The 21,938-nt window shown below is 38.4% G+C and overlaps 1 protein-coding gene across 1 annotated transcript in view; it reads left to right on the plus strand.

The window, feature by feature from the left end:
- The window catches only part of LOC144682782 (radixin), an 86,013-nt gene that overhangs the window by 12,191 nt on the left and 51,884 nt on the right, over positions 1 to 21,938 (plus strand). The window contains exon 3 of the mRNA XM_078545481.1: positions 19,231 to 19,314. Coding sequence (XP_078401607.1) covers positions 19,231 to 19,314 — 84 coding nt within the window. The remainder of the gene's footprint in view (positions 1 to 19,230; positions 19,315 to 21,938) is intronic.

Consider the following 21,938-nt stretch of genomic DNA (forward strand, 5'->3'; position numbering starts at 1 on the left):
CCCTGCAGGGTAATGGAATATTTTTAAGGCAGAGGTATTTCTTGACTAACGAGTCAGTCAAAGGTTATTGGGGCTAGGCACAATGTGGAGTTGAAGCCACAATCAGATCAGCCATGATCTTACTGAATGGTAGAGCAGGCTTGAGGGGCTGAATGGCCCCCTCCTCATTTGTAGGTAGTGGTGTCTGAAGATAAGACTTTTAAGTGTTGTCAGTACTTAATATCCTAACTCTTCAATTATTTAGTATGGTTTTTGCATTAGTATGATCCTAATTTTTCATGGCATAACTAACTTTTGTCACCCAGTTGATGTATTTGGGTAATATTTTATATGTCTACTACTTGCTTTCAGAATCTTGGAATGCCATGTTAGATTATGTAAACTGTGTATTGAATTTGTTTTCCTTGCCTGCATATAACCAAGGTCAGCTATAGGAATACCATTTAGTTACCCAGTGTATGCATCATTTTAAATAAATATAATTTGCTGTACATTTACATGAATAATGAATGGGTTATATCCAAAGTTATTGAAATGCTGAAGCTGAGACTGGAAGAATCTTATTTCATTTCTACAATGGTTAGATAGGTAGAGTGAAAGCCTGGAAATGTTGGGGGTGTTAATTAATGAACCTACTACTGTATAGGTACCACCTCTGAAAGTTCCCTTGGAGCTACTGCTGTAACATTCCCTCATAAGCTCTCTGATAAAATTCCACTAATCTTCCAGTGATGTTACAACAATCATTTGGGAAAACCCCTGAAGTAATTCCCAGTGATTCATGTTCTTCTGTGACAGTTAACCCTAGTGTTTAAGCTAACAAACTGCAAGCAATTTCCCTGATGATTTCTGGAGAAGTATTTGTAATCAGGGTGTGCAGTGCTAGTGTTCAGGAATGTAATATTATAGTGAGCTTATTAGGGTGCAAAAAAAATACGAGAGAGAACTTGAATTTACTTCCATTACCTTGATGGCCCATGTTACTGTTGGGGACTGTTTATGTTTAAAGAAACCTGAACACTCGGCACTTAACTGACAGAACTATGCCACAAGATCTCACGTCAGACATTGTGTGTGTGTGTATATTTGTAAGCACTATTGTCTTAACTAACTCATAAAGACAATGCTATAAATTCAGTTCCAATTATTCTTTTCCCCCTTCCCACCCCCAAAAGCATTCCTAATCTTATAAAACCTTGGAAGGTTCATTCTCATTTCCTGGGATCAGCCCAAAAGGTATGCCAAAGCCCTCTGTAATTTAATTCTTCATATTCCAGCTATTTTTTTGAGGTGCAAATTCTATGGGGACCCTTCCTTAGCTTTTTGGGTATGTGACCCTTCACCTTTTCTTTATGAACCTCGACTGTGGATGCCTTAGCTTGTTCGTGTTGCAGGCAGATACCCAACTGCCTTCCCACATCTTTCCATCTTAACTCTGCTGACAGACGGAGCCTTGCAGCAGAAAGCCATGAGGACCACTAGATTTCTTCACTAGTTACAAGCTAGAGCGAATCATCCAGCTGCTTGCCCCTTTCAAAATCCAAACTGAGCCCCACCCACATCCCAAATGGTGAACTACAAAGTTAGCATTTTCTCTGCTTTACGTGCAGGCCTGCCTATCACCTCCTTTTGGTGTTCTCAATCTGGTGAGATATAGACTTTACCAAAGCAGAGCTACAACTGTCTGCTGCTCCCAAACTGATCTAAGGCAACATGGCATGGCTTGGGATGATTGAACCAGAAATGCAAACAAATGATCTTACCTTCAACATAACTCTGATTCCACAACCCAAATGGATAATTTATATCTCTAATGGAGTTTTACAACCCTCTTTCCCAAAATTGCTAGCTTCTAGCTCTTTTTTTAGAGAAAACAATAGGCTCTCTGGCTCTATTAAGAGGTCCAGAAATGGGTCATTTGTCATGTGAGATTTTGTACCCCTCCCTCTGACCTTGTTAGATAAACATAGGGTAGCTTTTAACTCTAATTCCCAGTTTGTTTCAGTTGCATTCTCTTTGGGATCATTACCAGCTTCTCTTGGGATTTTCAATTTATCTTGCATTCAACACTTTTTAACCACCTCTTTTAAAACGTATGAATTATGAGCTAGATATTCGCAACTCCCAACTTATTTTGCAACCAGTGGAGTACTTTTGAAATGTGTTCACTGTTGTAAAATAGGGAAATGAGGCAGCCAACTTGTGCACAGCTAAATTCCACAAACAAGTGTTGTTGAAAGATAAATATTGCCATGCTCTTTGAATAGTGCCATATATCTATCTGAAGGTAGATGGACCTTATTTACATCTCATCTGAAAGATTGCATCCAAAATGCAGCATTCTGTCTTGCTCATTATCTCACTGAACTGTTGGATGCTCAAATCCTACAGTAGTCACTCTTGGGATGTGGGCGTTGCTGGCAATCTCTGAAGGTTGCAGTTTTCTGACTTGGGCCAGAGGGCTGACATTAGCACGTGTAGCATGAGTGATATAATCATCTTAAAAGATTAGCTGAAGCTAACAATTTTATATTAACTTAATGTTTGTAAACAGACTCTTGCAACCTTTTGGTTGTGTTCTTTAGTTTTTATCTCTGGTACAGACGTGTGTATTAGTCTAACTTTAGGCATTGTCAATGGAATAAAATGCTTCTGTCAAGTATATCACAGGTAGATGGGAAGTACCCTTATGCTTTTCTGAGCTCCACAGTGCTTCAGTGAATGGTTCCACTTGTTGGTTCTGATGGTTTCTTGATTTTTGAGTTTTTGAGCTGTAAGCTTAGGACTTGCATCTGCTCCAGTAGGGTTGAGAGACCATAAAGCAGTTTCATGGAAGACCGATGCAACTGGCAAGGTTTTTTTTTAAACCTGTCTTGTCATCTAGTCACCCCCCACCCTGAAGTATCCACAGCATTGCTACCCCTGAGTGTTTGAATTGCAATGTATTTTATTTCAGACTTTAATTCTATTTTATTCTTTGAAAATTTGAGTTGTGATCAACTCCTGTTAATGATATTCCTACATTGCAAGCTGCACCACAGTGGAATTTTCATGTTGTCTAATTATAGATTGTGTCCTAACAAGCTTGGGGAGTTATGTAATGCTTCGGTTAAGTACTGCTGGTTACAGATCTTTAATAGTGGAAGTAGTTTCAAGAGATCAATTACTGTACATGCATTGAATAGAATTGTATTGGCAAAAAACTACACAGCTTTGTCTTGAGTGCAGATTCTCATGTGTATGAGAGAGGATGTTTTAATTGCCATAATAGGTGGGTCCCCCAATCTCCATTAGGTCTCCAAGTATTTAAACTGAACAAGAAATAATTCCAGCAACTGCAACACATGCAAAACCTTGAATCAGTTTTACATAGTTTCCTTTCTATTAAATTCCACTTGTTCTAATTAGTCTTCAGGCCCAAAGCTCTGACTTTTGCAAACATCCTGGGGAATATTTAAGAATCTGGATAATCAGGATTACATTATCTTCCAGCATTAGTGCTTGGGAATTGTCACCTTGGGTATGTATCTCCTCTTCCATTACGTTCACCCATGTTGATTCACTGAAAACTAACTTGGGTCAACTTGTGGGGAAAAGCAATGGCTTAATTATAATTTCTTTTCAAAGTTTCACGCATAGAGCTCTGGAAAAATTGGACACCTGGATCATAAATGGTCCTCTCACCACAGACACTGACTTATTTGCTATGGATTTGTGATTTTATTTTTTTTCTTTTCATGTTTATACATATATTATACATGTACAATGCAGTGAATCTGATTATTTGTACTTACATTAATGTATTCACATTACATTTGGTTACTATAGTTTATAGCCGCATAAGCAACTGAAGAGCTTTCTTGTTTCTAAATAATAGACTTGCAGTATTTTTTAAATATGCAAATCAAGTGCTAGGACCGTGATTCCATGGGCACTTTACAAGGTATCAGTTGGATCCAAGTGGTTTCCATTTGTGGTTCTTAGACATTTTTTTGGTTGAAGGATTATTAATCTGAGAACTGACCCCAATCCACATTATGTATAAACTCTTAAAATGGAAGTGCTGCATGTTAAGTGCTTAATGCTTTTAAGAAAATGTACTTGCAGATATCAATGAGATGGATGTGTCTCCTCCTCACTGCAGAGTCAGTCTATCCTTGTGCTGTTCTGTGCTCCCCTTCTAGGTGAGACAGCCGGCTTAATCTGCGCTGCAGATGTGGCAGCTGTATTCTGCTCTTGCCTTCCAAGTTGCATTTGACATTATTTTGTGGATACGCTGGAATGTCTTTATAGATGTCCATAGATCCCACTTTGAGAAACACTGGTTTCTTTGACCATATAGGGGCTTATTATCTATCTTTTGCTTGCAGGATGTCGATTCAGCTGCACTTTCCAGTCAGATTTGTTGGATGATTCAGGCATTTGGTAAAAGTGACACTGGTTGTAAAATAATCTGGGGCATTTTTTCTTTTGGCATTTTGCTTTGATTTTGTATATTGTCTATTAATTTTCTACGAAGGAAATTGGGACATACAAGAAATTGTGATGTGGTCAAAAGCTTCCCAGTATTTCATTGGAGGAATTTTCTGCTTGCCCACTGCTTGATTTTGGACATGCAGCATGAAGGATTTGGTGCAGTGTAGGGCTTGAAAGAAGAGCCTTATACCATATCAAAATCCTGCTTCATGCATTTTTTTTTCAATGAAAGTATGGTATTAATTGGGCCAGGCCACTTGTTATACAATAGTACAGACCAGATCAGAGCAGACCATAAAAGATGGTGATTTGAACTTCCAAAACCTACATCCTGTGTTTAGTGAAAAAGTCATTGCATCTCCAAAAATGTAATTGTGAAACTTGAAATTTCATATTTTCTTTCTACATTACCAATTAGGTTCACTTGCAGTATACTCTTGTTAAAACCTGCTTTTAATGGTGTTTTGTACTAAAGCTACTTGGTATATCTTTAACCAATTATGAGGCTTACCCAGGAGCCCCATTAGCAGTCTTTATAATTCGCTGGATGAGCTTGCTAAAACCACTGGGAAAGCTTTGGGACTGATGTTTTCGGGGTGTATTTGTGCATAGGATCATAATCGGAGCGCTACAAGTGCTCAACAGATATACGGAAGATGCAGTTAGCTTTTGCTTGGTTCTTGTGAAGGGACTCCTATGCTAATGACGATAGGAGATTTCTGATGGAGAATGATTGACCCTTAGTGATGTCTTTCAATTTCAACAATGCACATTCTATATTGAGTGTCAAATTAGGGAAACATGGAATTGTTTATCCTAAGAATAAGCAGCTTTAAGAGAACACCGACCTTGACATAGCAAATAATATTCAGGTTTTTTTTGTATACCCTTTAACCCAATTTCTGGCAGTGGTGTTACATTTGTCTCAAACTTCTTACTACATAGAAAAAGAAAATGTGTTTTACAGAAGCTTGGTAACTAATGTCTAATTTGTAGGGTTAACAAATTCAATTAAAAAAAAAAATCACATTCTTTATCAGCCTAATTTAAAGATCATTTGTAGCCATGCTCCTCAAAAATAAGAAAAGTGCAATTTAAAACTTTTTTTTTGCACTTATCCTGCTGGCAGCAGTGTGAATCCTACAGCACAGTTAAACTATAATTAATTTTAGTTAATTAGTCTCCAGAGTCTTGACTTTGGACTAGCATCGTCAATACCCAGGCATCTGCAAAATGGATACCTAGAACAAATGTCTCTGCAAATCTGGTCCACCTTTCAGGGACAAGTCAAAACCTTTTCCACCTCGACTCATGCTAGTGATTTGTGTGTGCTTCACTGAGGAGTCAGGACTCCTGAAATTGTTATACATTCATTTTTTCAAACCATATGTGTTCTTTCAGTATTAATTAGATATCATCTAATTTTTATTGTAGAAAAATTAGATAAGGGAGGCCATTCAGTACATCTAGTTCATCCTTCCATAGAAACCTACAATCTGCCATCACAATATTGAAATGCCTCTTGAATGACTAGCCTCTTTGTCCCAATGCTCTACTTGAAAGTCTATTTACTATGTGTTCTCAGTATGTGATCAATAATGAGAATTTGCCTTTTACTAATTTGGACCTATTTCTCTCTGTCCCGCAAACTATCTATATTTCAAATTTGCTACATGTGTCACAATGTTAATTTTTCTCAGAATATTGATGCCCAAATAGAGTTTCAACATGGAAACAATCTTTTTAGCTTGCCAATTGCCTTCCATTTAAGCAAATAGTCTTAATTACATTTACCTACCTTCCAATTCCCAGTTCCAATTTCCATTTTTTTTGCCCATGCACCCTATCTAATCTATCCTCGAATGTTGCTTGCTTTTCCTCCACTGCTAACTCAAGCAGTCAAGAATTTTTCCTGCCCTTTGTAAATCTCCTACATTTTTTAATGTCCTGTAACCTTTTATCTCTGAATCCCTCTGGTATTTTGCAGAACTGAATATACTTTCAGAATTAATCCCATTCCCTCATTAATCAGTATCCCATTGCAGCTTCCTTTTGATCTTCTGCAGAATTAACTATCACCAATATTGATATCTTCAAATTTCTGTGACACATTTGTGCTTGCAGCGGCACACTTTGGGCTCTGAATAGTACTTCAGAGGCTTTCAATGCCAATATCAATGTGTAGCATCACTATATACTCTGAAGGAAACTTACATTGTCTTGACCTTGTGGGCAAAACTGCAAGAGATCCACAACTTTTGAGGTATGATGTTTTACTATACCTTTTTTAAAGATCTCCTCTGAATCACCACCTTTCACAGTTGATATCTGACCTTTCTATGTCATTTGAGCCTCTGATATTAAGAATTGGCCTCATTAGCCTTTTCTACACTTTCTGGCCTTGGATAGTTCCCTTGTGCCATGGTAACCAAAATGAATACAGTGTAGAAGGTATACCTCACCAGAGCTTTAACTTGTACTCAAATCATTTGATAGTGTAACTCAACATTGCTTGCTGCTGTTTCTTGCTAGTTTCCTCCCTGCACATTTTCCTTTCAACTGAAAGTGCTGGAGTCTGGATTTTGGTCTCTTGTAGTACCTCAGGTTTTTTCTAATCCTTTTCATTGTGCAGTCCTCTGACAGATGTTAGCCTTGTCTATTATTTTAAGTGAGCTTGTAGTGAGTACCTGTAGGCTATTGGATTCAGGTGAAATTCACAGCCAGTTAGTCTGTCATTGCCTGACATCAACACAGTTGCATATCCAGCAGGAGTCACTTTTTTTTGTCCTTTTGTCTTTCCCTAACTCAGGGATGCTAAGGCTAACTGCAACACAAATGCCCCCGAGATCCCCTAACAGTACAGACAGGGAATGGAGCTAGGGGCTTCGTGGCCTGTATGGTTTATTCCATGCATTGGTGAGGTTACAATGTTCATGAACCGTGCCTGACAAGCATGGAATTCTGACTATAGTGGGGGTGGAACATTGAAAACTGAGCTATGTTTGTATTATATGTTGTCTTCAGTGCAGATTGCTAAGTTTTAAGTTTGTGCGATCACATACAGGTTTTCTTGGATATTTTCCTGTTGATGTTCCTGGGACAGCAATTGAACTTGTGCAACACTCTCTTGCCTTGGACAATGGTGGTTGTCTTTATGGAAAACAGTGACTATTTTAGACTTTCACAGGTTCTGATATTCCTGTATTTATAACTTTAAGTATAATACATAGTAGTGGGAGAAACCATTTATTGTTATCCTTCATGCATCATGGTATTCCTTATCTAGTAAATTTCCTGGAAATAACATGATTTTTTTCCCCCCACTTTTGTCTACCAGTTTGTTGATGTTCACTTCTTGACTTTGTCATGACATGCTGTCCCTGAAAAACAAGCTTTTTTTTTTATGTCTGTATCCGATGTGAATTCATATCCCGGAGTGTCAATTTTCTACAGCACTGTAACCATCTATATAACTGCAGGCCAGAGGTTTAGTTATACTATGTCTTCTGTTCTCTGAATTACCTATTGGATGTTGGTATAGGGGTCTTGGTAATCTGCGATTGGAACCTGACTATCGGTGCTTCCAGGCCACTCAAATGTTTACTTTTGCCTTCAAGGCTGACTGTTCTAGAAAGGTGATGGAAAGGTGCCAGCACTAGTCCTCAGCACAAGCTTAGATGTTGGGTGTACCTTTCTGGGCTAGTATTGTCTGAGTATTTCTATCTATTTAGTTTTCATATGAAGATAGTGTTCTGAGATTTGACACAATATGTCTTCGGTATACAACTAGAAGCATTGTATGTGTGCATACTGTTTGTGACACTGAGCTGAAGTATGTTGAGGAATGCTATAGCCAGCCATAATATGTAGTCATCCATAACTTAGCAATCAACACAAAGGAAAAGGAGATATTGGGACAGTTGACTAAAAGCTTGGTCATGGTGTAGATTTTAAGGAATTTCAAAGCATGAGAGGTTTGGGAAGGGAATTAATTCCCAGAATATGGGGCCTAGGTGGTGGAATGTGCTGCCACTGGTTGGCAAAGGACTTCAGGGGGCAGAGGGTTGCACAAGATATCAGAATTGGGAGGAATACTCTTCCCAATTTATATTGTAGGGCTGGACTGGAGGTTGAGGTAGGGAGGGGTGGGGCCATAGAGGGATTTAAACATGAGGATGAAGAAGGGACTTGGGGTAAGTTTTGGATTAGCTCGGGTTTATGCAAGGTGGAATGTATGAGAACAGTGAGGAGAAAGTTGGAGTAGTATAGTTTGGAGGCAACAAAAGCATGGATGAGGGTTTCAGCAGCAGATGGGCTGTGGCAAGAGCAGCGATGTCTGATGTAATAGAGGTGGAAATTTATAGTCATTGTGATAGAGAGGATATAGATTCGGAAGCTTAGCTTGGTTTCATATATGATGCCAAGATTGAATTCATGGCTTGGGAATGGATTTTCTGGCAGGCCCAAAGACACAGGCTTGGGTCTTCCCACCATATAATTGGAAATTGTCTCTGTATTTAATTGGAGAATGGTCAACATCAAAGGTTGCAGATTGATCAAAAAGCATGATCTAGAGACAGTGAGCCACGGTCGTTATCGCAGCAGATATCAGGGAGGGAACACAACAGAAGAAGAGAATGGAGAGTTCAGTAGTTTCATGGAAAAACTATAGAGCAGCAGGGTGGGTTTTATGGACATGATAAGCTCGTGGAAGATGAGGGATGATAGAGAAAATTGAGAAAGGATGCGTGCTCGGGGCATTATCGCTGACCAGAGGAAACTAAAGTAATTGCTGCCCTGTGTATTTACAGCTGCCATTCTAAAGCCTGAAATGTCTGCATGAAGATTAAAGGAAAAACCTTCAGTTTTATATATGATCCTAAAATATCCCAATTATTAAATTGGAATAAACTTAAGTTATATAAGTGGTAGCAAAACAAGTACCTCACAGCACATTGTGCTTAATGTCCTGCATTTAAAAAAAGAAAGAAACAGGTGCCAGTGTTATACTGTTCTGATCAGCCATTTTTTCTATTCCTGTAATCACTTTCAGTGCAAACCGTTAGTGTGGAAAAGCTGGATTCTTTTATTTCCATTGCAACAAGTCTGCAGGCAGAATTGTTTTATAGGTTCTCATTAATTCCATTAATGGTTTATCTTTAAATATAAATTACCTCAGTGACCTCTTTGTTAATGGAGATTAAATGAAACCATCTTGAGTCTGGAAAAAAGCTGAAATAAAAACAAAATGCTGGAAAAACTCAGCGGGTCTGACAGCATCTGTGGAGAGAGAAATAGAGTTAACGTTTCGAGTCAGTATGACTCTTCAAAGCTGCTCTGACAGTCTGTGAGGCTGCTGTCAGATCGGAGTTTTTACGGCATTTACTGTTTTTATTTTAGGTTTCCTGCATCAGCAGTACTTAGCTTTTTATCCAGTAAGATAAAAGCAGCTGTTGCATGTTATTTTGTTTTTAACCCTGGGTTTTCTTCACATTTCTGACCATTGCTGCAGGGTCAGCCTAGGCTCAATAGTCCAGTGGCACTTTAAATTGGGTTATACTTTTCTGCTTAACAGACAAAGATTCGAGGTTAATATTACTATCATGGATGTATTTTTATATTGTAGTACAACTCGTGATCTTCAGTACAGTCTGGTTAACCATGTCCTTACAATGGGTAAATGAACAAAAGAATTAAGTTGTCCAGACACAAGTGAATAACTCCTAATGCATGAATGTAACAAATAATAGTGCTTTATCACATGAACCAAGTAATACTAGTGCTGGAATATTTTTTAGCAAACATATAATAAAAGTCCAGTGATGACTCATCAGCAAAGATGGGCAAGATGAAAGCATTGATTTTTATGTTTAATGATTGGGTAGATTTTGATTTATTCCCTGGAGATGAAAATTAAAGGAAAATCTAGTGTAAATGTTTGTTTATAGAAAATCAATAAAATTGAATGGTGTTACGACCCAGTTAGGGATCTGTAATATTTTTGTTTAAAATAGACAAAGTTTGAAATCCCTGTTACCCATTAAGAATAAAGCCACAAGATTCCACGATTTTAAACTAACAAAATAAACTTTGCTATACAATCTCAATCGATCCTTTCCTCTTAATAATATTCAGAATGCATATGTATGTTAAATATGAATTAACAGGCAATCTGATTGGACACACCACACTGCACATTAAATGGTGCATATGACTAAGACAGAACCCACAGATTTTGCAGCAACCCACCCAGATGTCAGTGACCACCGGAGTCACAATCTCGTTAAAACAGTGTCCCTCACGAAGGATTTCAACTCCTCACTTTTTCAAAGAACTAGTCTCTGAATTCCCTCAAAAGCCACTCTGACTCGGACTGCATCATCAACTGTTAACCTCCGAATGGTTCAGTCTCCTCCTGTGACTGCGTTCAGTGGGATTCACAAAATTGCACTCCTGCCCATTCCAACTGTTTTGCAGACATCTAGTTTCACTAAGCTAGCAATAGGTTTACTGAATGCTTTTAAACTAATTTTAGTTCTAACTCCCAAAACTAAACATTCTCTGGACTGCACTTTTTTTTTTGCAAGCAGTGTAGACATCACGCTTCCAGTTTTCTAGCTAAGGAGTCCACCTGCTGTTTTATGGCTCCGTCTCTTCTATTCTGACTCTCTTGAGCAAACATGGAAAACCAATATGGGTAACCTTCTGAACTGCCATTTTCTTTTAGGTGTTCTGGGAAAATCTCTCAAGCTCAGCAATTTAGTTACCTTCTCAACAACAATCTTCCCAGAACTAAGCATTACCTATAAAATATTAACCGGAACCACGAACTATAGATATTCTCACACTTGAGTTGATGGTGCCTGACTAATTCCTTAGTAGAGGAATCCTGTGCAAGGTCACAATTGGTTATAGAGAAAGCTTGACACGGATTATGGTACATGTTTTGCCAGCAGGCTATTGGTGTGAGTAGGGACAAGGGCAGCAGAGTTTCAGATGTCCTCTGCTTTAGGGAAGGGAGAATGTGGGAGGCCAGCCAGGAGTGCATTGGAATAGTGAAAAGTCTAGAAGTAACGAAGGTATGGATGAGCGTATTAGCAGATGAGGCGGGGGTAGATTCGGGAGGTGGAAATGAGCAGTCTTGATGATGCATGATTGTGGTTGAAGGCTCACCTCTGGACAGCAGGCTTGAGGGGCTGTAAGGCCTATTGCAATTCCTATGTTCCTATATAATTTTGGTATCCTATGGATTGATCTCATGGATTGCCTCTATTGATAGCACTTATAGCTGAGTTAGGGTTTCGGCATTTAATCTGGCATTGCGAGTGAAGTATTAAAGGTGGGCTGCTTAATTGGTTGCATGTTCTAGGGGGTTTAAATGATCCCATGGAATGATTTAAAGATGAACAGTAAGGTTTCCTGGTCAATGTTTCAGCACCACCAGTGATGGATTAACTGAGTTTGCTGCTTGTGGGATTGTGCCTTTTTATGACTTCTATATTCATCCATGTAATTCAAATTATGTGCAGTCTTTTTGAGTGAAGCAATAACATGCGATATAAATGAAAGTAATGTGTTCTCCTTGTACTCATTGTTTTCAACACTGGGTTAGTGTCTCTATTTGAGTCTGATCGAGTTCAATAAAGAGTCATATCAGTAATTAAAACATCGATCATCTTTAGTTTTAATAATGCTCTGAGAAATTGCTGAAGAACTGCTGTGTTGAACCCTAAGAGTGAACAACCCTTGGATCTAAACTGCCTTACAAGGCACTAACCTATTATTAAAGTACAAGTCTAATTATAGATCATTTTGGAACAAAATGTCAACACTAAACTTAATCTGCCTCCAGTTGTACAGTTGGTTATTTTGGCAAACATTGACTGTTTCTAATCACTGTGCCGAATTTATGTCCCAGCCCTCTTGGTTGCATTTCATGTAAATATTTTAATGTGTAAATGTAACTGAAGTTAAGCTACTTTTACAGACCAGTTTCTCACCATTTAGTACATACTCTCTGTGATGTGGCTAGACTGCAAGGAATAGTGTACATGATTGGATAGGTTTTCCTTTGTTTAATTCAATCAATATTTGTTTTCATCAGAAAATGATCGCAAATAAACAGATCCTACATCTTTTTGTTGCATTTTATTTGGGGCTTATTTATCCGCAACTAAAATCTATTCATTTCAAAGGAGGAACTGAAATGCCAATTGCACAGGTTTTGCATCAACTTTTTAGTAGAGAGGCATAGATTCTAGATTTCTTTAGAAAAAAATTGAGCTTACTCTTGTTTCAACTTCTATTACATTCAAACACTCCAATACCCCATAATACCATTGAACACTAGAGAGGCAAAAGGGAAATTTTACATGTAAGCCAGTAACTTGCTGGCTTCCTCAACTCTGCAGTAAGGATTCCTAAAAGTGGGTAGGTAAAAGAGAATTTAGTATTAAAGTTTTTAAACTATAAAGAAATGATTCAAATATCTATCTATTGAATTCCTAATGAAATGATATTGCTGTGATTGGCTTAAACCTAAGTATTTTCATAAAATCCCTGGTATTCTCTCTTCCTAATATTTCGTACAGATTGTTTCCTCTGATTTGCCTCACTTTAAAATAAAAGCAAAATACTGCGGATACAGTATTTCTGTCTTTCTCTCCACAGATGCTGTCAGACCTGCTGAGTTTTTCAGCAATTTTTGTTTTTGCCTCTTATTTTGCTTGCTGTTCATTTTCTTCCAGTTCAACTGTTTGTTTGCTAATCCATTTTAAACTGGGCATGGATGACTTGCTAACAATGAATATATCCTTAATAGATGAACCGACTCCAAAGTTTTGTTCTAATTATAGAAATCTTGGCTCCACTGAATGACATAGTCCACTGGTGCACTAACATGCTGCACCAACTATTTTACCATAATACCTGTCCAATAAACATTTTAGTGCGCTGCCCCCTGCCCCCCTTATTGAAGCTTAATTATTTCAAGTGGAATATTCTTTTTAACAAGCCAGTTTCTGCCTACATATCTTCGTGGGTAGTGGAGTGTTTGAATGTAATAGAAGTTGAAAGAAGAGTGATTACCCTTTTAAAGTTACAATCCTTTACTAGCAAAAGGTTTGTTTTGTACTGTTTGGATGCTTCTCGAAACACAACTGTGACCATTTGCTTTTTCTGCCTTCTGTGTAAATATTTTTGGACAACATTGACTTTCAACTCACTAATCTAATATTTCTAACAGAATTTCCCTTTAAATTAAAATAAAGTATTCTGCTTTTCTAACTGGAGTTCTGATGAAAGGCCATCCATCCAAAATGTTGACCTTGTTTCGTGCTCCACAGATGCTGTCAGACCTGTTGAATATTTGAATTTTCAGTATCCACTGTGAGTTGCTTTTGGAATCTTAATTCAGTTTTTTAAAAAAAAAAATGAATAACTCATTATTTTGGATAAGACTTTCTAGTTCAAATTGTGATATTCCTTCATGGCAAAATATTTTTCTGGCTAATTTTAAATTATTTAGCAGCCGTAAATACATTTCTCTTCACCTGGAAGAGCAGTGGCCAAAGTGAGTTTGGACTTTTAATCAATTTGCAGTTTCTTCACCCTTGGATTGCATTGATTTCTTTCGGGCATGTCAAACCAAAGAATAGGTTAAGTGCCATACAATTCAGATAAAAACAAATGACACTGGATTCTGGAAATTCTGGAATATAACAAAAATGCTGGAAATACTCGGGTCAGGCAGCGTACAGAGAAACAGTTAATGTTTCAGGTGGCGATAACATTTCTATTTTTCATCAGTTCTGAGTGAAAGGTTGAGTTTGGAAAGGCGTGGGGGGGGATGAAGACAGGAGGAACAAAAAAGTCTGTGATAAGATGGAGGGCAGGAGAGATTAAATAATAGATGATTTCAAGATGCAACAGCCAAAGAGTGGTGTTGGGTACAGTATAGAAACAAAAGTTATCCAAATGAGGAGTGAGTGATTACATAGCTGTTTGAATGTAATAGGAAGGGATAAAGAAAGAAACAAAATCAATCCAGCTAAATGATAAAAGGGAAAAAAAACTAGAACAAAATGAAGGCAAGTTATGACCTAAAGTCCTCGAACTCTGTTAAGTCCAAGAGGCTGTAGAGTGCTAAGTCGAAGTTAAGGTGCTATTTGTTCCTCGAGCTTGTGTTGAGCTTTATTGGAGCACTAGTAGGCCGTGGACAGAGAGGTCAGCATGGGAGTCAGCTGAAGAATTAAAATGACAAGCAGCCGGAAGCTTGGCTTCATGTCGTGCTTGCAGATGAACGGAGCTGTTCCACAAAGCGGTCACCCAGTCTGTTTGGTCTCCCCAGTGTAGAGACCACCACATAGTGAACAGCAAATGCAATATAGTGAATCGAAAGTACCACCAATCAATTGCTGTTTCACTAGGAAGGAGTTTTTTGGGCCTTGGATGCTGAGAAGGGAGGAGATGAAAAGATGGTTGTTGAGCCCCATGTGCTTTCACAGAAAGGTGCCATAGGGAAGGGAGTGGGTGTTAGGATGACTGAATAGTGGACAGGGTGTCACAGAGGGAATGGTCCCTTAAAGTTGAAAGGGGAGTGCAGGGGAAGATGTTTGGTGGCAACATGCTAGAGTTGGTGGAAATGGAGGATGATTCATTGAATGCAGAGGCTGGTGGGGTGGAAGGTGAGGACAAGGGGACAAGCCCCGTCATGGTTCTGAGGGGGAAGGGGTAAGGGCAGAAGTGTGTGAAATGGATCAGACACTGGAGGGCCCTGTCCAACACGTGGGGTAGGAATCCTTGGTTGGGGAAAGACCACTTGTCAGAAGCACTAGTGTAGAAGGTTGGATCACCAAAAGAGATGCAACATTGAAACTGGGAGAGTAGAATGGAGTTCTTGCAAGAAACTGGGTGTGAGAAAGTGTACTCCAGGTAGCTGTGGGAATCTGTGGGTTAGCCCATCTCCAGAAATGGAGCTTTGTGTTTCCAAGCTCCTTTGCTTTTACTGCAGAGAGCTTCTCCACTTCTGAAATTGTTGTTGTTTTGAGCACTGAATAATGTCTGTGTACTCTGGTCCACTTATTTCCTGACTTCTGATCCCATGTGACCTGACGACCACTCCATTTACTGGACAACAGTTAAAAGCACTTCGGTTATAACACTTCCACTGTTCTGGCTAAAATCAGCTAACTGACATAAGATCACACAGTTTAAAAAACCCTCAGTTATCATCTAAATAAAGGGAACTTCAGCTGCACAGCAGTTGGGAATTGCAGCTGCAAGTCAGCCCTGGGAGAGTAAGGGCTGAACAGATGGACATGGGTGATCTCTCCATTCATGTAGGGTCTCTGAAACTAGCTGATGTGCACTTTGATCTTCAACAGTCCAGTGCACCAGGGCAACTGGGAGTGGTTCAGTTTTGCGGTACTGACTTTTATTAATCTTTTCGCTGTCTGAGATCCAAAGGTTGAGATTCCCCATTCGTTACTGAAGAGCATTCCATATCTCCTCTCTCTCCCCCCCCCCACCCCAGACAAGGGAGTTAAGGGTTATAGTGAGGGTGGTTATAGTGGCAAAGTGGAGTTGAGTCCACAACCAGATCAGCCATGATCTTATTAAATGGTAGAGCAGGCTTGAACGGCTGAATGGCCTACTCCTGCGCCTAAGTTCTACGTTCCTATGTTATGTTGTCTTTTGAGGATTTTATAAGCCTCAATATTGTATTCCAGAAATCTCTATCCAGAATTCCGCACTCCATTGGAAGGCAAGTAACCTCAACTGTTGAGTTGTCTTCTCTAAATCCAATCACTGATTTTCTGATTTCATTGCCCCATCTGGTGTGGTATGAGCTGCAGATATGACTAAACTAAGGCAAAATACGGAAAAATACTGCGGATGCTGGAAATCTGCAGCGAAAACGGAAAAACTCAGGTCTGACAGCATCTGTGGGGAGACAGAGATAATATTTCAAATCCGTATGACTCTTCTATGGATCTAAAGAGGTAGAGATGTGGTGAAATATATACCAATTAAGGCTGGGGAGGTGGAACTGGTAACCGGTTCATTTTGGTGTAATTCCAGCTGTATTTATCCATAATGTGGTACAAGTCATAGCTTGAAATTAATTGTAATTAATTTTATGATTTACATCCAGGGGAAATTATTGCATTGGTATCTCATCTGCAGAGCACTGCTCCAGCTTTCACTATTTTAGAACCACACGTTCAAGATGCTATATAAATGCAAGTTGTTTTTTTTATGTCGAGGCATATATATTATTTTCCAAGATGAAAGCTGACTTCTGATCAAGTCCCAAATCTGTACATATATTTAAATTATTCTATCTATTGCTGCCTAATCAGCCTTTCTTGTTAAATAGTTCCCACGTTCAAATTTATATTATTTTAATAGTTTGAAGGAGTCTATTACTGAAAACTAACCTGCTTTGTCAAATATATGCCTTCCTTATTGCACATTTTTGTAACAATATGTTGACATGAATCTTATTGTGTTCAAAGCAGTGCAACAAGTTGGAGATGAAGTTGGTAGAATTGATATCCTTGGTTTAAGCCGTCCTAACAGGCATTTGCACTAAATCAAGTGCCTAGACATCATCAACCAAGCTAGTTGCATAGTTACCCATCCAGCTAGAAATAAGACAGTTTGCAAAAACTGCAAGTTTAGGTGAAGTAATTACATCTTTTAGTAACTTAACTCAGCAACTTCAAAATATTTTGCTAAAAGCTTAAAGGTTTGCAACTCAGTAAATGTTGTTGTATTAGTTGGCACCTCTGTTCTTAGCAGGGACTAACTAGTAGCTGTGAATTCCTGAACTATTGACTCAAAAGCATTTCATCCTAAATGTTTCAGCAACTAATGTGTGTCGTTTGCCTTTATCACATTGCTAATGAAACCTTTTCAAATGCCCTTTTGATTCACAAATGTAAAAGTGGTTAAAAGCTCTTCACGGAGTATGGCTTATGCTCATTGTGGGAAAAGTCTTTGAATATCTCTGAATATGAGCTCAGGTATTAAATTTGATTTTAATTCTGAAATGATTACCCAGGCGACACTCATACCAATTACATTTGTGTATTTAAAACAAGAGGTTAAAAAATTTGAGCGGGGATGTAATTGGAACTGAAAATATTTGCTTTCATGTTGGCCTCCTGATCTTCAGTGTATATGTGAAAGATCAAAAGTTGGTGTCCCTTAGTGAAGGCAGTTCATTATTGTTGAAGATCATGAAGCTGACGACATTGTAGATTCAAAATAGAAAAGAATGAAAGTTAAATGAAGAGATGGATTCTAATAATTCATAAGCTGCTGAAAAGGAATAAAGAAAGGAATGTCGAGCTAAGGTTGGAAAGAACTTTTTAGCCCTTTGTTTTGCATCTGTGACCATCTTGGGCAAGAGAAAAGCAAAATGGTAGATTTTTTTTTGAACAGAGCCTCAAAGTTAAAGTATTTTCCAATCTTCATTTCTCTAACCAAATAGGAACTAAAATCTGACCTGACACGCTCTCCTGAACAGGTCTTGGTGACCATAACAACAGGATAGTAACTATATAGTACATGACATACTCTTGTGCTTCTAAAACAGGAAGTCAATTCTTCATTTAGCTTGATCCACTAATGCAATTAAAATATGCATTCAAAGTAATTGGGCCTTGTAGCAATTTTTTCTCCTTTTCCTCTTAAGGCATGGTTAATTGCTAGAAAACGGTTCTATGATTGGCTGCTCTAGTATCTTTCCCAGAGATATTTGGCAACTAATTGCCCAGAGGGTATACCCCAGCCAAACTCTCTTGTGTTGCGAGGCATTCACATACCTTTCCAACAAAAGTCACTCCATAGTAATCGGGAACGAGAACAGTGACTATTACTTTCGGCCCAGGTGGTAAAGCTTGGTATGGAACCCTTGCGATCTTCGCCACTAAGACTAGTCACCTTTTTTGTGCAGACTTGGAATCAAATTTAGAATATTTCTAGTTTAAATTACACTGTTACTCACCGGTAAAGCTACAGAGCCATTGGATGAACTGTATAGATATTGTTTAAATTGAAAATGAGGGGATGTTGCGGGCAACCCGATCCAGGACAAGATCCTTATTTACTGGTTGTATTGTTTCTCAATAATGTATAATCGGGATAGTCAGTAGTACCCAATTAATTGAACATGATCTTCCTGTGTGATGTCCCCAGAACTACCTTGATTTTCAAAATTCACTGCAGATGCAACATGTTGAGCGAATAGCCTATCATGAAAACTTGCAGCATAAATGTTGTGCAACTGAGAAAGCGTACTTGTTATTTGGAGAAATAGGATTCTTAAATATTGCAGTAAAGAATAAACTGAAGACTAATTGCATTAATACCTAAAGAGAGATGCACTTAATATGGATTCAGAATTGGTAATGTGCTGATTTTCATTTTTATAGCCAGAAAGTATGCAAACTTGTTTTTGTCTTTTCCTAAACTATAATTGGCATATCATGTGCTTCTAATTATTTTCATGGATGAGCATAATCCCCTGATGCTTTGGTTAGACTTCAAAAATATTTTCTTCTACGAGTGTAATAATAGCACTTTAAAGGAGTTGCATAGAAATGGCACTTTCTGGTTATTCAAAGTGGGAGAGAGTTAAAATGCTGATGACTTCAAGATTTGTTTGTATTTTCTTATAATTACAAAATTGATTTAATAGCTCGTAGATGATTAGTTTAATAGATTTAATTTTCTGCCTGTTAATAGATCAATGTACGTGTCACTACCATGGATGCCGAGCTAGAGTTTGCCATCCAGCCAAATACAACTGGCAAGCAGCTCTTTGATCAGGTAAGCTTAATTTTTTTTGTTCACTTCATGGGATCAAAATTTGCCATTTTTATTTGGAAGTGAATCTTAAATCGCTTTAATTTTGCCTTGTGGCTGAAAGTTTAAATTAATTTCTACAGTGGAGTGTTTTAGAATTCCTAAAGCTCTTGAAATCGACAACAGCAATTTGTACTTGTATAACACAATGGAAAAATGGGGGAGGTGGCTAAAAGCATGGCCAGTAATTTTGTTGTATCTGTAGCTGAATAGAGTTGGTAGGGTTTACTTGAGGGCGTTTGAAAGTAGAGCTAAGACATCTGAAAGCTTATCACCTGAATGGTGAGTGCAGTGAAGGGTGATGCACAAGGGACCAGAAGGTCACAGATTTTCATGTAAAGGCAGAGGAGGTTACAGGTATAAGATGAGACATCAGTGATTTGCAAATATGAGTAAGGATGTTGGTTTCAGTATGTGGAGACAGGGCAGCATAGATTGGGATGATGGGAAAACTAGACTCTGAGGCTGCTGGGTTGGGTTTTAGGTAATTTGTAGGCAGAAGCATTTATGAAGTTGAATATGGAAGTATTAAGGATTCGGGAAGAGGCAGGTAGTGTTGCCCCATGTGTGTAACAGCAGTAGTTATAAGAGCTGAGTTGGGGCAGAGGTGGGTTTTGTCAATGTACATGCGGCAGGTTCTCCTTTCTACACACTACTGCTGAGGAACGGCATGCAAAGGAGCGAGCCAAAGATATATGGAAATTTAAGGTGTATAAAATTTGAATGGGATTGGGAAGCAAAGCAATTAATAAGTTTGTTCAAGAGGGAATGGGAACCGTGGTCACTTTTGCCAAATGAAAGTCCGGAGAGGAGAAATGGTGGGGCAGGATGGAACATATCCAAATGTTGAAAGACAGTGGATAGCTCAATAAAAATTAATGCATTTGTTTGTGTCTTCATGTTTGCACTTTACGTGGGCCTCCACCTTTTTTTAAAGGCCCCACCACTGTTGTGGCAGGGGGTGGGTGGTGGGCATTTTCTCTCTCGTGGGGGTGTCTCTATGGGGCATCCTGATGCTCTTGCTTACACAGCTGTGGCTTAGCCAATATTTTATATAAATTTTTCATGACTAATGTACTCTGCAATGCTTCTAATTATTAAACTCAAAATTCAGTTGACCTTTTTATGATTCTACTTCAATTTGCATTTTCAGATATTTATGTATTTGAATCCCCCTGACCCCTCCCAATATTTTCCCATTCCTTGTTTTTCCTCACGCTTATCTACATTACATCTGCTAATCCTGCCTACATCTTTCTCAACTCTTTTTTGCTAAACCTGCTTCTGGTTTTGAATTCTTCAAATGCATAGGGAGCTCAAGTTAGGTGTGCCAAAAGAAAGGTGCACCCAGGACTGACTGACTCCCTGGTATACAATTTCCCTCAAATCAGACACTGCCCTTTACCCTAACTTTGTTTCCTGCTTATCCATGCTCCATCATTTCTTCTTGAATCACCTACCTGAATTTCTTTTTAAATAAACAGTTTGAGACAGCTGATGGAATGTCTTTCGAAATCCATATGCATTACACCTACACACTTATTTATCTTAGTTGGTCAATTCAAAGAAAACCATGTTTTGCCAAATACTACTTGCCTTTAATGTGACAGTGTATAACTGGCATCAGCAAAAAGGGCTATGAAGTTGGCAGATTATTGTAAAAACTAAACTAGCTTATTAATGTTCTTTAGAGAAGGAAATCTAGCATCTTTACCCACCCTGGCCTACATATGACTCCAGTCCCATAAGTGTGACTGACTCCTAACAGTCTCAGGCCTAGCAAGTTGCATAGTTGAATCAGACTGCTATACTGCAGCAATTTAAGAAGATATCCCACCATCACCTTATTAGGGCATCTACGAATAGGCAACACATACTGACCTTTCTAGCGACACTAGATGACAAAGTTAGGAAAATCTGTTTTTTTTTAAAAAAAAATAATCTCACTTTCAACCTATCCCTTAGAGATAATTCAGACACAGGCATATATATTGAGTAAATATAGAAAATGACCTCTTTTCTAGTTTGTGGGGGTTGATTTCAAAAGTCTGGACTTCTGATGTTCAAAATTCCTAATTTTCATGCTCCTGAAGCAAACTGAGCTACTGACTTGGGGTTACTCCATTAATGTTTCGGAGCCCCATTGGTTTACCCAGCATGCATTCTTTGACTTGAGGCAGCATAATGAAATATTGGATTATAAATCTTTCATTGCTAATGCAATTGAATTAAATTTTCACTTGGTCCAATACATTAATAGTGAAACGTATATTAGATGCTTGAGGGATTTTACGGCTTTCTATTTGAGGTGTTTGAATGTATTAATTCCGATTCAATTGAAGCCTTGAAATTGTTCTAATATGTTGTGAATATGGCAAGTTTTATTCACTCTGTGCTAACAGCCAGTTTACTCGCTGCCACAACTGCCATTTGCATTAAAATTAATGATGGGAGACGTTGTCCAAACTAATTAACACATGTATTGATATCTGCACTATCCTTTTGCCACTGTGTACTAAACTAATTGGGCATCTTTACCCACCCTGGCCTACATATGACTCCAGTGCCATAAGTATGACTGACTCCTA

Source organism: Cetorhinus maximus, chromosome 7 (genome assembly GCF_964194155.1).
Source record: "Cetorhinus maximus chromosome 7, sCetMax3.hap1.1, whole genome shotgun sequence".
Lineage (NCBI taxonomy): Eukaryota > Metazoa > Chordata > Chondrichthyes > Lamniformes > Cetorhinidae > Cetorhinus > Cetorhinus maximus.